At 39.5% G+C, this 13298-nt stretch overlaps 1 protein-coding gene across 3 annotated transcripts in view; it reads right to left on the reverse strand.

Moving 5' to 3' along the window:
* Positions 1–362: 362 nt before the first annotated feature.
* Positions 363–13298, reverse strand: part of LOC130556679 (synaptotagmin-2) — a 43653-nt gene continuing 30717 nt past the window's right edge. For 2 of the 3 annotated variants that reach the window (XM_057337901.1, XM_057337902.1), the window contains exons 2-9: positions 10173–10416; positions 9681–9841; positions 7129–7260; positions 5975–6142; positions 4869–5036; positions 4671–4788; positions 4463–4596; positions 363–3920 (exon numbers count right to left, since the gene is read on the reverse strand). In XM_057337901.1, the coding sequence (XP_057193884.1) occupies positions 3705–3920; positions 4463–4596; positions 4671–4788; positions 4869–5036; positions 5975–6142; positions 7129–7260; positions 9681–9841; positions 10173–10389 (1314 nt within the window). In that variant the 5' untranslated portion in view covers positions 10390–10416 and the 3' untranslated portion in view covers positions 363–3704. The remainder of the gene's footprint in view (positions 3921–4462; positions 4597–4670; positions 4789–4868; positions 5037–5974; positions 6143–7128; positions 7261–9680; positions 9842–10172; positions 10417–13298) is intronic. The other variant, XM_057337903.1, reaches the window with a different exon arrangement.

Below are 13298 nucleotides of genomic sequence, written 5' to 3' on the forward strand. Positions count from 1 at the left end.
ATATATATATATATATATATTATTTGGGGGGGGGCCGAGTCATTCTGGTCTTAAATACTCTTTTTTACTTTGTATTGTACTGCTGTAGAATGAGTTTGAGTCTCACATCAAGCATTTCAAACTTAAGGTAAAAATCGTTCTCTTTATTGCGATCACAAAATAATTACAAGATCAATCTCTTGATATTGCCATCTGATATACCACCAGTATCAGTGTCCAGCAGAATGATTGAAGTGATGTGAAAACTTTAGTTTCATTCATATTAGTTTTATGAAAGAATGACTGTTGTTCTAGATGTCACGTCAGAGGAGCTTCATGTTAAATGTTCAAAAGCAAACACACAGACTCCAAACAGAGAGAAATCTATTTAAAAGATCTTTATTTCCTATGATGAACTAATGGAGAACTCATTGTTGAATCTTCATGTTGACCTTCTAGCGGTTGGGTTGGTTTGGTTGAGGTTTCACATTGTTATTACAAGAGTGGCCATAGGAAAGGCCGTGTTTTTTTCTCTGCTGGCCGTCGTGTTCATTTGTACAGGGAATCGAAAGCATGCCAAAGCATCCACGAAAGGATGGAACGACACACGCAGGACAAACGGAACAGAAAGGCATCAGTTCTCAGTCTTGACACGCGGTGGACGGGTTAGAGGATGTTAGTAAGCAGACATGTTGGCAGTATTGCATTGGAAAGGTGGTGGTGATTATACAGCAAGGTCCATTATTAGAAGACAACACACGAAGAAGTGTGTCCGGGGAGGGCAGGCCAGAAGACTGGCGTCCACAGTGTCCCAGGGAAGACTGGGATTTTGTTGCTTGCTCCGCCGAGAAAAACACCAGAGCCCTGCAGTTTAAATTCACGTTCACACGACACATTTAGACGTTATTCTACATTGGTCCTATTGCAAACTACAACACACAGAAGCGGACGAGAATATTCCTAGGCAGCTGTACACGGTCCAAGGCCGTTCGACGAAAACACAGAAATACACACGAAATACAACATACATGACATTCAATAATGAAACGAATTGACTGGGATGCAAAACAGAATTCCCTCATGAACAAATACTATAGCATTTACCACAGTAGTCCACTTTCCTTTACTACACAGTGTATACTATAAGAACTATACTAGCACTACTGTAATATACTGTATACTTCAGGTCAAGGTTATTTTAGGTTACTCAAATTAAAACTTGGAAAACGTTTCCGTTTACTGAAATCCAATTAAATATTGTCATAAAAATGATTGGAAAACTTCAAATCAACGAAACATTTAAGTGTTGCCTCAGAAATGAACTGAAACAAGGTTAAGGCACTAAATTATAATGATAAAAATAAAAGAATCTTAAACAGCAACATAAAAAATAAACACCTGACAAACAAAATGGCTTAAAAATGAACAGAAAAACAAAAAATGAAAGCTAATAGAAAATATGCATAAAACTAAAAACAAAACTATAATAATAACTCTGCTACAGTAAATGCCATGGTATACTTATAGTGTGTTAAATCACATTTACATGAAATGGCCATAAGACTCTCTTGATTTATTCATCATTCAAGTATTCACTCATCCTTTTTAAAAATAAAACAATTCAACTGCGAATAAACAACCTGAAACACCACATTGCATAATAAAGTCATGCTGTACATAATAATGATGACGTGTTTCTTATTACTGTAAGTGTTTATGTCAATATGATCATTGCATTGTTTATTCAGCGGAGCATCACTTTCATCCCAGTTTATATCATTTGCTTCCAATCGTGTGGATTATGTCAACATAAGAAAGAAAATGACAAGACTGTCTTTGAACAGACAGTTACTGTACACCTCTCACACAACGCTCGCACGTTATTACAGTCAATTATTATGGCTTTGAGTTTCTGCGTGTGGTTTGTACACATTAACAGGTGAATCACAAAACCCGTCCGGCCCATAATTCACCTCCAAATCAAAAGACAGAAAAAAGACCATGAAGATTTTGATCTACAATTTCAGAACTATTAAGCGCGTTCAAGACGCAATTGAATCAATCGTTAAACAAATAATAAGAAAATGATTGTTGTTATTGAAATAGGTCAGGTATTTTTACACCATGTAATTGAACAATATTTATGATGATTTCAAATTCTATTAACCATAAAGGAAAGCTGATGACAAAGTGACACATTTGAGAATTTACAGAGATCATGGTGATCTTATAATAGACATCATTTTCTTTATTCAAAATCTCATTGTTTCTCTTTTGATTTCTGGACGTGTTGTCGTCATGAGATTCATTCTATAACACACATTCCTGAAAAGTCACAACCTGAACATATTTCATTTTTACCGTATTTCAATGGGCAGAACACAGATAAGACAAATGACACGAGCATGTGGACCGATGGAATCAAAACGCCAGCACAAGCATGAGCGCAGATAACACACAGCAGCTTCTAACTCTCTGTTGCAAATGTAAAAGTATTTTGAAAAACTCTTCTTGATATATTCTTAACATACCTTTTCTGGGAAATGTCATCAAATGTGCATTCAGTGCATTTATTCCTCTACACTTAATTATCAAAATGAGAAAAGTCACACACGATATAATAATGCTCTAATCTTGAAAACATGCTTCTATGTACATCAATTTATAGACACATGCTGTAGAAACAACTTCAACGCACATATACACACGCAAAGCTGAGGGTGAGGTCTTTCTTCGCATTTCTTGACTTTCTAAGCGTAACCTGATGGAGCGCGGGTGACCCCGGTGACCCGCCTCTGACCGTCTCGTTTGAGTTCATACTTTGGCATCTCGGAGAGTTTCGCTCCAAACAAACAAACAAACAAGGCAGTGACGTAAAGCAGAAGGTCAATCGTGTGATGAAAATCCCGCAGCTTCATGTGTGCCGTGTGTGTCAGGATCGATGTGATGGGATCATGCTCACTTCTAAACATTACAGATTATGATAGACGTCTGATTTTGGCACTGTAACTGCAGCATTACAGTAAATGCGATGTGTCTTTACACAGATTATATGTAAACCATGCTGAACTATGACCTTGAATTGAGCATTCATGTATATTGCCATTATTACTGCTTATAAAATATATTAGCCCATGAATTCCCATTTAGCGTTTTATCTGACCGTCACAGCCCTACATCACAATCCCGTCTATTAATTCAAGAGAAACCCAACAGTCTAACATTCCCGTTGACAATGTAAACAAATCTGTTCAACATGAGTTTGCATCACTGAGTAAATCATGTTTGATATATATCAAGCTCGCTATTAGTTGCATATTCATTCAGCAGAAATAACTCCGTTTATTGCCGTTCATGAGCCTCCTGCAATCCTTACCATCTAAACTAAAGGACATGAATGTTGTGGGGGAATCGCAAACTTCGGTCTATTTCTTCACTTTTCAATTTGGACGGTTTTTAGTCTTCAGTCGATACAGCTGGGGAAATTTCGGTCGCTAGATAATAACGAAAAAAGTGCCTTAAAAACTCTTCTATGATGCACGATATTCAAAAATGTTTCGCCGGACCAAGCGTGTCACATCTGCCTTCTTTTTTTCAAGTATATTCATCAGAATATGTGGTGATGTGAGGGGGACGGGTGGAGCGCGTACAGATGGCTGTGGGGTGTCATGCAGCGGTGGGTGGGTGGGTTGGTTAGTGGGTTAGTCAGGCTGGGATTTAATAAGTTACTTCTTGGCCCACAGAGCAGCGAGAGCGCCGTCGATATCTTCCTCGGGTTGGAGGGGATGCCACTGAGCGATGGGTCGACGCGGGTTCGCCAGCATGTCAGACCAGTGCTTCAGCGCCGTGGTTGCGGCTTTGCTTCCGATGAAGATCTTCCCAATGGCGTCGTTCTTGCCGATCTTGTCGTAGTCGAAGACGGTCACCGCCACGATGATTTTCTAAGGAGCGGAGAAATGAAAATCATTCAGGTTATTATGAAAATGAACCATGGTTTTATTATGGTGAAAGTGTAGCGACCATACGTTTTGGTGGATTGACTCTCATTGGTTTTACTACAAACAGTATGGTTAAACTATGATTACTGGAAAAAAGCACACATCATTTTTGTATGAGTAATTCATATTATATGACTCATTTTGCTCTTATCAACCTCACGAATGTTTCTACAAGAACCAGTGGTTCACCTTTACTGGGAGATGGAGTTTATACTGGTTTGACTGCGAGTGATAAAGCAAAGAATGTCCAATGTGCCAATAAAGTAAATGATATTATACTAAAAGAATAATATTGATATATATGCTGAGAATATAATGACAAAAAAAATGTAGATAAATATAAAATAAATTATCAATATTAATTCAATATTAATTAAGGAGCTGAATATCTTCTACAAATCTGCCTGTATTCTCTGACAAACAACAATGATAACCCAAAACTAAATCCAATGAAGGATTGTGGTTGAATCTGAGAAGGTCTATACCTGCATCTGCTCCAGTGGAATCTCAAAGCTGAAGGATTCGTTGTAATACGGGTTGAGAGTGTTCTTCTTCACCGTGGTCTTCTTCTTCTTCAGACGCTTGCCGTTCTGCAACAGCTGAATCTTGACGTACGGATCTGTGAGAACACATGACGCATCATGAGCTCATGAACGGAAGTGTGTGAATGAACGGGGTCTTCGCTCTCCTCACCAGACAGACCACCGACATCCATCTTCTTCAGGTTCTTGGCCTCCAGGATGCAGACGGTGAGTTTACCCGCGGTCGGAACGTAACGCAGCGAGATACAGATGTCGCCCAGTTTCTCAGGCTGTACGGGTCACAAGAGAGAGCGGGTGTGAACGATCCACAATCACGCCTGTAATATGTGCTGTGATGATTTATAGTCACCTCCTCTTTCTCAACACTATCCAGGTCTCTCCACTCTTCGATCGGTTGACCCAAATCAATGGTGTTCATGGGTAATTTTACCTCACCGATGATGTCATGCTTTGAGAAGCGGTCGTAGTCGTACACGGACATGACCAGAGTCTTCCCGCCCAGGTCCTGGTACGGCACCTGACGGAGAAAAGAATCGACACGGTGTGAGGTCAGAGACCTGATGTTGTTGGCTGTAAAAGAAACCCCCAAACCGATGGCAAAACTCATGAGATGTTTTGTAGAGGTATGGTGATATTTTTACAATATGATGCCTTTCTTTTCGTTTTTCAAATTGACTGTCATGTCAGGAAGACTGTCTCATAACATATCATGAGGTGAGTACAGACAGACAGACAGACAGACGCTTCATTAGTGGAACGTTCGAGTGCTTTTGATCTCCTCACGCTCGTATCTGATGTATTTTTAGCAGTGATGTCCGTGTGCGTTTACTAGAGAGAACTCAGTACAGACTCGATAACACATTACAAGTCAAACGCTTGGACTGCATCACCACTGAACAGCTGCGTATACACACACATACAGCCACGGGAAATATTAAGAGACCGTTTGCAGTTTTCTGAATGGACTATTTCTAGGTGTGTGTTAAGGTCAAATGATCGTTTTTGTTTCATTCTGTGAACGACTAACAAATATTTCTCCCAAATGTCAAATCAAAATCTGGCTTCTTCTTGCATTGATTTGCAGAAAATGAAATCTGGAGAAACAGCTTAAAATAACAGTCAAGATGCTGTGTGTTTTTTCTGACCTCAAATACTGTAAAGAAAACAAGTTCACATTCACTTTTAATCAATACAACACTTTTACACACAGTTCAGACTCTGAACTGAAATGACCACAATACATCTCGAAATGAGAAATGTTTTTTCACAGCTGCATTCATAATATTCATTAGTTCATATTATTTGAAAGATTTTTGCATCTGCTTTACGACAAAACATTGATTCTAGGGAGCGGAATACTACAACAATTGTTCTTTAGAAACCAGAACCCTTAAGAACAAACAGATCTATATACTGCATGTCTCCAGGGCATGTAGAAACATCTCTCCGGCTCACCTTGAAGACGAAGCTTTCGTTGAACACCGGATTGAGGGTCTTTTTGTGCACTTTAGTGTCAAACTTCTTCTTCTTATCTGGAAGCAGAAAGACTTTCACGTACGGGTCAGAGGTTCCGCCGGAGTCCATAGAGATCAGATCAGCACACTGCAGGATTCCCACGGTCAGCTGCGACCACAGCACACACAAAACAAGACTGAACATAACTGATGAAATATTCTCTTTCATATCTCACAGACAGCAACGAGAGTCAACAGAAGACTAATGGAGACTTTTGCTGAACTGCTCTGAGATTGAGCAAAACCTCAAAGTCTGCGATCTCAGTTTAAACACACATTTCTCATCAAATCAAATCAAATCCTGTTTGGGATCAAAGCGATGTCTATAACAGCCCAGCAGATGCACAGCCATGAGATTATAATAAAACACACAGCCCAGCACGAGCACAGCGGCATCTTGTGAAGAAAAACAAACAACATGAGATCTCTTTAATAACTAGACATCAATGAGATTAAATGGAGAGCAAACGGACACTTTTGCTGAAGTCTCGTCTGTGTCTCTGAAAAAAAAAGAGATGTCTCTGCCTGGTCAGTTGGCCAGAAATATAGTTTAAGATGAGAAACGATCATAAACTGATTAATAGCCAAGATGATGAACCGATACCAAGTTTTATTAACAACTGAAATCAAAAATGAAGCCATACAGTAGCAGAAGATGTGCATTACACCGATTTAAAATCACACACAACCTTCAACATTCCAGAAATATTCACAATTATTCATAACAATCCATCAGAAATTGAAATGAATCCATTCGTTTCCCATCTCTCAAAAACCAGACACAAGTTGGTAACAGAAAACGATTTACTGTATATATGTATCGTTTTTTTACTGTGGTGAGAACATGGTTCATTTGTGGTTACCGTGGACACAGTTGCATGTTTGGTCTGGGGGTTTTATTTGTAGTAAACTTTGCTAAGGGTTGAGTGTCACGGGATGCTCTTCTAAACTTTGATACTCTTGTTTAAAGCTCGACCAGTTTCTGGTCTTTTCATTACATGGATACAGTGATATGGATCTTAGATACTCTGCTGAATCCACGAGGAAAGAACATGAGAAATGTCAGTGGTATTTTCAAACACACGTCATGCTAACCTTATTGTCCTGGAAGTCATAATCTAAAGAGTACTGGAGTTTCCCCAGTTTCTCCTCCTCTTTTTCTTCTTCCTTCTCCTCCTCGGTCAAACCGGTTTCTCCTTCTTCTTCATCATCATCATCCTGATGTGTCTGTGGAGCCAACAGCAAACACACATGTCATCAGAACACACGTGACATGCGCTTCCTGACTATAGGCATGCCGCAAGCTCAGATCCCTGAGCGGAGAGATGCTTCTGAGCGCTTTCATCCACATCAGCACCTCAGAGAAACCTCACCGAGTTCACAGCTTTCATTGGTGACACTTTCTCTGTTGGATGTCTTCGCTGGCATTGTGCTTCAATAAAACCCAGAGAGAGAGATGACCTGCTCATGGATAACCGATCACAGGACATGTTTTAAAGAACCTTTGTGCTATTTTCAGCATATGAAACGCTGACGCTGTTGTTCTTGAGATGTTTTGAACATCATCCAAACTGGAGGGAGAAATCTCTAAAGCACAGCGGACCGAAAAAGTATTTGCATACTTGTAACACTTGAAAACCTCTTGAACATCATCGCATTGGATAGAAAAACATCAGTGAACTTTTCTGAGGCTATGTTTCGTTTTAAAAGTCTAGTTCATCACATTACTTTCTGCCTTCATTTAACACGGTAAATCTGCTGCTACGGTCTTCTGAGAACTCTTGTAAAACATATCCTTTCAAAACAAACGCCACTTCTTTGATATTTCGTTGTCTAATGCGATGACGTTCCTTTTTAAGTGCGCTTCAAAAGTGTTCAAATACATTTTAGGCCTTTAGTTTAAAGAAGATATCATAAATGAATCTAGATGTTGCATAACGTTAGGATTTTAGTGTGCCACCAAAAGAAAACTGTCACTCTCAAGTCCATTCCTAACCATAACCGTGTATCCAAGAAACACATTAAAGGGCACGGCAGATGATGTGCTAACATATTCCCCAAATCATTCTTCAATTTCGACTGTAACAGTTCATCGTTTTGCGTGCTTATAGCAAAGCAGCATCTGTTTTTTAGTTGACGGCGGGTTTCTGAGATGCCATGCCCTTTAACGCATGCATTCAGACTGACTGACTAAACAAACAAACGTGTTAGTGAGTTAATGATTAGTTCATTCATTCACGCCTAAACAATGTTAACTGCATTACTGTTCTCTTGATCTACTTATGTGATCTGCATTGCAACGTTCCTTCGGTTTTCATTCTATTATTGTCAAGCAGCAGAAACAAGAGGCTTAATAAAGGAAGTTACAACAGCCATTCCATCCACCCCCCCGCGCAGTGCCGGCACGCAGCCGTGCCGTTCGCCCGTCCACCTACCGTAGCGCCGACGCCCGCGAGCGTCAACAAATGCGGCGCATTAGACACATATCAGGAGAGAGGAGAGCAGAGAGAGAGAGGGAGAGGTTGAAAAACACACAGCGAAAAACAGTCAAGAGAGTAAACGGCACCTGTGAGAAATGATTCACATTCACATATGATTGGATTGACACAGAAATGATTCACAGATGTCTGTGTCAATCTTGTTACACTGACATGCCTTTAACATCACAAAACTGAAGAACGTCTCACATTGCGTAAATCGTCGTGTGCCTTTTTAAATTCAAATAAATAATAAAAATAACAGGGTTGAGAGTTAGAGAGTTTATTATGATAACAAAAAAAGATAATATATGTTTAAAAATATACAAATGTTTATGTGAACGTTGGTTAAAAATTCTGTCATTCATATGTACTGTATATTAAAATAGAAATGTAACAGGGTTGAAAGTTTTAGAGTTTATTATCTGAAAGGCTATAAAAATATACGTTGAGATATTCATAAAATAATTATATATTTTGAGAAATATATATAGATGTTTATGTAAAACATTTGTGAAAAATTCTGTCATTCATATGTACTGTATATTAAAATAGAAATGTAACAGGGTTGAAAGTTTTCGAGTTTATTATCTGACAGGCTATAAAAGTATGTGTTGAGATATTTATAAAATAATTATATATTTTGAGAAATATATATAAATGTTTATGTAAAACATTTGTGAAAAATTCTGTCATTCATATGTACTGTATATTAAAATAGAAATGTAACAGGGTTGAAAGTTTTGGAGTTTATTCTGATATTCTAACAATATATATTTTTCAAAGAATTGTTTGCTATTAAAAATCACATTAACCAGGCCGGCCATCTGAAACCTAACAAGTATTTCAAACACACACAGCATGAAGTCATAACTGACACTGACTGGCACCGGTCTTTTACTCATCGTGTGAAGAAAACTTGGTGCAGTTAACATCCAATGCATCATTTCTCTTTAAAGAAGATGAAAGGCTTACATTGCTCGCAAACACAATACAGAAAACCATGAAGCTGAATCACGTAACAGACCTAATACACAGGACTCCGGTTTGAAAGAAATATATATATATATATATATACTGTTTATATTTCTGGTAATGTGACCAGTTTGGCGGTCTAGTTTTTAATTCCAAAAAGTGAAGTGTGAATGGATTGAAAACTGGTTTACATACATCTCCACCCTGCATGTTCTTCATGTTGAATCCGTCTTTGCCCTTTTTGCCCTTCTTGTTCTTCTTCTTCTTACAGCAACATTTCTTAATGATGCAGAAACAGCAGGTGAGGACGAGGAGCGCGGCCACCACGGCGATGGCGATGAGCGCCCAGGGAGGCACTGCAAAGCATCATGGGAAAGAAAAGGCTGATGTGTTTCTTACTAATGAGTCAAACAGATAGATTTTTCCTTCTACACTCAATTGTTTTGTCCATATGTGGATGTGTATATAAGTAAATGTAAATGTCGGGTCATGAGCTGGCACAGAAAGATTCGAGCAGGATAAATTTAGATCAAATCTTTGTTTCATTGCACTTGCAGATTTGAGAGAAGGTCAGTTTGGCTAGACAATTTGGCCAGCGTTCAAATCCATAAAACATCTTCAGCAGCACATTATGATGAAGACGACAGCGCATTATTGATCTCTGTAAAACATCTCTGCAGGACTTACGTGGGATTTTATCGATCTCGTTGAGGAACTTGCTTTTGATTTCCTCAAACATGTCGTTCTTGCTGGGTCCCTCAGACTCGGTGGAGTTGTCCGCCAGCGTGGAGACGGCCAGAGCGGGCGTCATGGTCATGGTGTGAGACGGGTGGGTGCCGTCCGGTCCCGTGGGCTCTGGACCCACCATGGGCTCTGCTTTCTTTTTGAAGAGGTTCCACTTCATGTTCTCTGGATCGGCCGCTCAGGAACCCTGAAAGATTCAGAAAACATCATTAGTGGCCTGTGGACCAGCAGTGTTCACCAACCAAACCAGTTGAGTGTTTTTGAGTGACTTCAGCGATCAGGGCTGTCTTTTAATCTTAGATGTGACAATACGAGTTGTAGAAAGTGGCTTTCAAAGACATGTATACTGTCTGTGATGATGTGAGAGATGAAAAACCTCAAACAATATCTTCACAGATTATGTAATACATTTGAAACAAGACAATCCTTCAAATGCATGACAAAGAACTGTGACTGTGTAAGAATATAAGACTGAACAGACGCACTGCTCTTGTGTCGCTCTTAATCACATGAAAAAGACAGAAACAGACATTCATGGAGAGCATTAAATCATTCCACATCTGTCTTACATATCCGCATTTTGTACAAACTGGTAGGAATAAAAGATGAAATACATCAGCGAGATCTCTTCAGGCTGTTTGGTTTATTCCCAACAGAACAAGTGAAATTTCTATCGACGCGCCGGGGAAAAGAAACACAACACGAGCTAAAACTGAGCCGTGAATGAACAAAAACACTGCAGTGCAGATTCACAATGAGACAAAAATACACAACTGTCGTTTTATTACACTGAAGACTACAATTATATTCATCAAAATAATTGAATGACTTATGTAACTTAACACATTGAGAGAAAATGACTAAATTAAAATGTATAATAAAGTCTTCAATGGCTGAAAGTATCTATTTTCCTTGTTTTAAGAGAAAGACATCTAGGCGTATATTCTTGCATGCTTAATTCTCAATGTTGTGTGTGTATGTTATTTCATTTAAGGTTTCTCCCCGGCCGCTGCCGAACAGACACAACCAATCAATATGAATCTATTGACTATTCATTGATCAAACAGATTCAACCGGGTTTCATTCACCAAAAGCACATCTCTGCTCCAGGTGAAGACACTGAGATCAGCTGCTGGTGATTAATGACCAACACAAGAGTTTTCTCACATCATCTGCTGATGGGTTCCCCTGACCATTATTGACCCACAGCATAGAATGTGATGACACAGATTCACACGCTCAAATCACGGGAGTCGAGAGAGGACAGGACCGGGTTCTGTCTGTGTAGGTATCTTTTACACAATAAACCTCAATGTACAGTTGAAATGCACGGCCTGCATACTGTAAGATCCTATATTAAAGGCTTTGAGTAAAAGCATTTGCTTAATGAAGAAATAAAAAGTGCAACGCTTTAGATAAAAGAATCTGTAACGCGTTGGTTGTTTCCAGGCGGACCGTTAAAGAACGCGGCACACGCACGTCTCCCGGAAACCCTGTAGAATTCAACCAATCGGATGACGCGGGCGTCACATCTGAGGCCGAGACTAATGTCAATTCAGCATTTAGATCTTCATATTAAAGAATTCAACTTAACTAGACATCTGTACATATATCTGCATAAGGAACATATTTCACATGACAGATCTGACACGTCTGAATGATCAGGACACTGGGTTTGCGGTCAGTATTGAGAACACGTGCTGGTTTACACACAGATCCGTTTCACTCCTGACCGACCTGAAGACAGAAAGTGTGTGCAGCGAGACAGTCTGATGATGGGAAAATCAATAATACCAGAAATCTTATCCATGCCACACAGCAAATCAAGTCAAATCATAAATAAAGATCAAACTATACGTGTCATTCATATATTCTTATCAGAATGATTTGATCATGTGAGATGAGCTTTAACTGCTGTTGTGCACAAATATAAACATGACAGATCCTTAAAACACAACAGAAGTAAACGAGAAGATATCTTTACGATAAATACAACAGGAAGTGCTCTTGGTGATGGATTGGGTTGTGATGGCAGGTTTCACTGTATATGATGTGTTTATCATGCGTGTCATCATTATCTGGGCCGAACGGTTTAACAGAAGAAAAGAGATCTCCCTCTCTCTCTCTCTCTCTCTCTCTCCCTCTCTCTCTCTCTCTCTCTCACATCATCACAACAACATAAACATCTTCATACACAGAACCAGATCAGCACATCTTTATCACAGACGTGTCACACGCGTGTCCTCACACATCCTAAAACAACTCGTCAACAGATTAACTGCTGTTTTGATAGATATTGCAATCATATCATTATCATGAATTTTTTTGCCCATGATTTATTGCTTGGAACAAGAAGATGAATGTTTTTCAGGAAAAAAGCCGCGTAGTAGGCAATGCGCCGGTTTTCCTTTATACTTGTGCGTCGTTGTCCGCGTCGACAGGCAATGGCCACTAGGCGTCAGTGTCGAACAACAAGCAGCAGCTGGTTTGAGAAGCATTAGCAGTGATAGCGGCAAGTAAACAGTGACTTTTGTTGCAGATTGAGATGTTAAATACAGATGAACAAATCATTTACGTAGGTAATTCATTCAGAAATGCGTTTGAGTGAACATGACGCTAAGTTTTTTGACCTGAGGGAGGGGTTCAAACAGACCAATCACAGCGCTTGCGGTCCGCTTTGAGTTGACGCCTTGTTACATTTTTGGAGAGGTGCGCGTCAGGTTACACAGAGCTTACGTAGGGCATACGCATACTTTATATAGAACACTAAACGGGTGAATAAATAACAGGAATTTGAGGGTGCAAAAAAATGTAAATATTGAGAAAATGGTCTTTAAAGCTGTCTATAAGAGATTCACTGAATGGACAGAAATGTTTTGCCATGCAGCAGCACTCAACGATGAGTCAACGATGAGAAATGTTAGCATGAGAGAGAGAGAGTCCGTCTCTCTCTCTCTCTCTCTCTCTCTCTCTCTCTCTCTCTCTCTCTCTGTCTCTCTCTCTCTCTCTCTCTCTCTCTCTCTCTCTCTCTCTCTCTCTCTCTCCCTCTCTCTCTCTCTCTCTCTCTCT

The sequence above is a fragment of the Triplophysa rosa genome, linkage group LG7, assembly GCF_024868665.1.
Source record: "Triplophysa rosa linkage group LG7, Trosa_1v2, whole genome shotgun sequence".
Lineage (NCBI taxonomy): Eukaryota > Metazoa > Chordata > Actinopteri > Cypriniformes > Nemacheilidae > Triplophysa > Triplophysa rosa.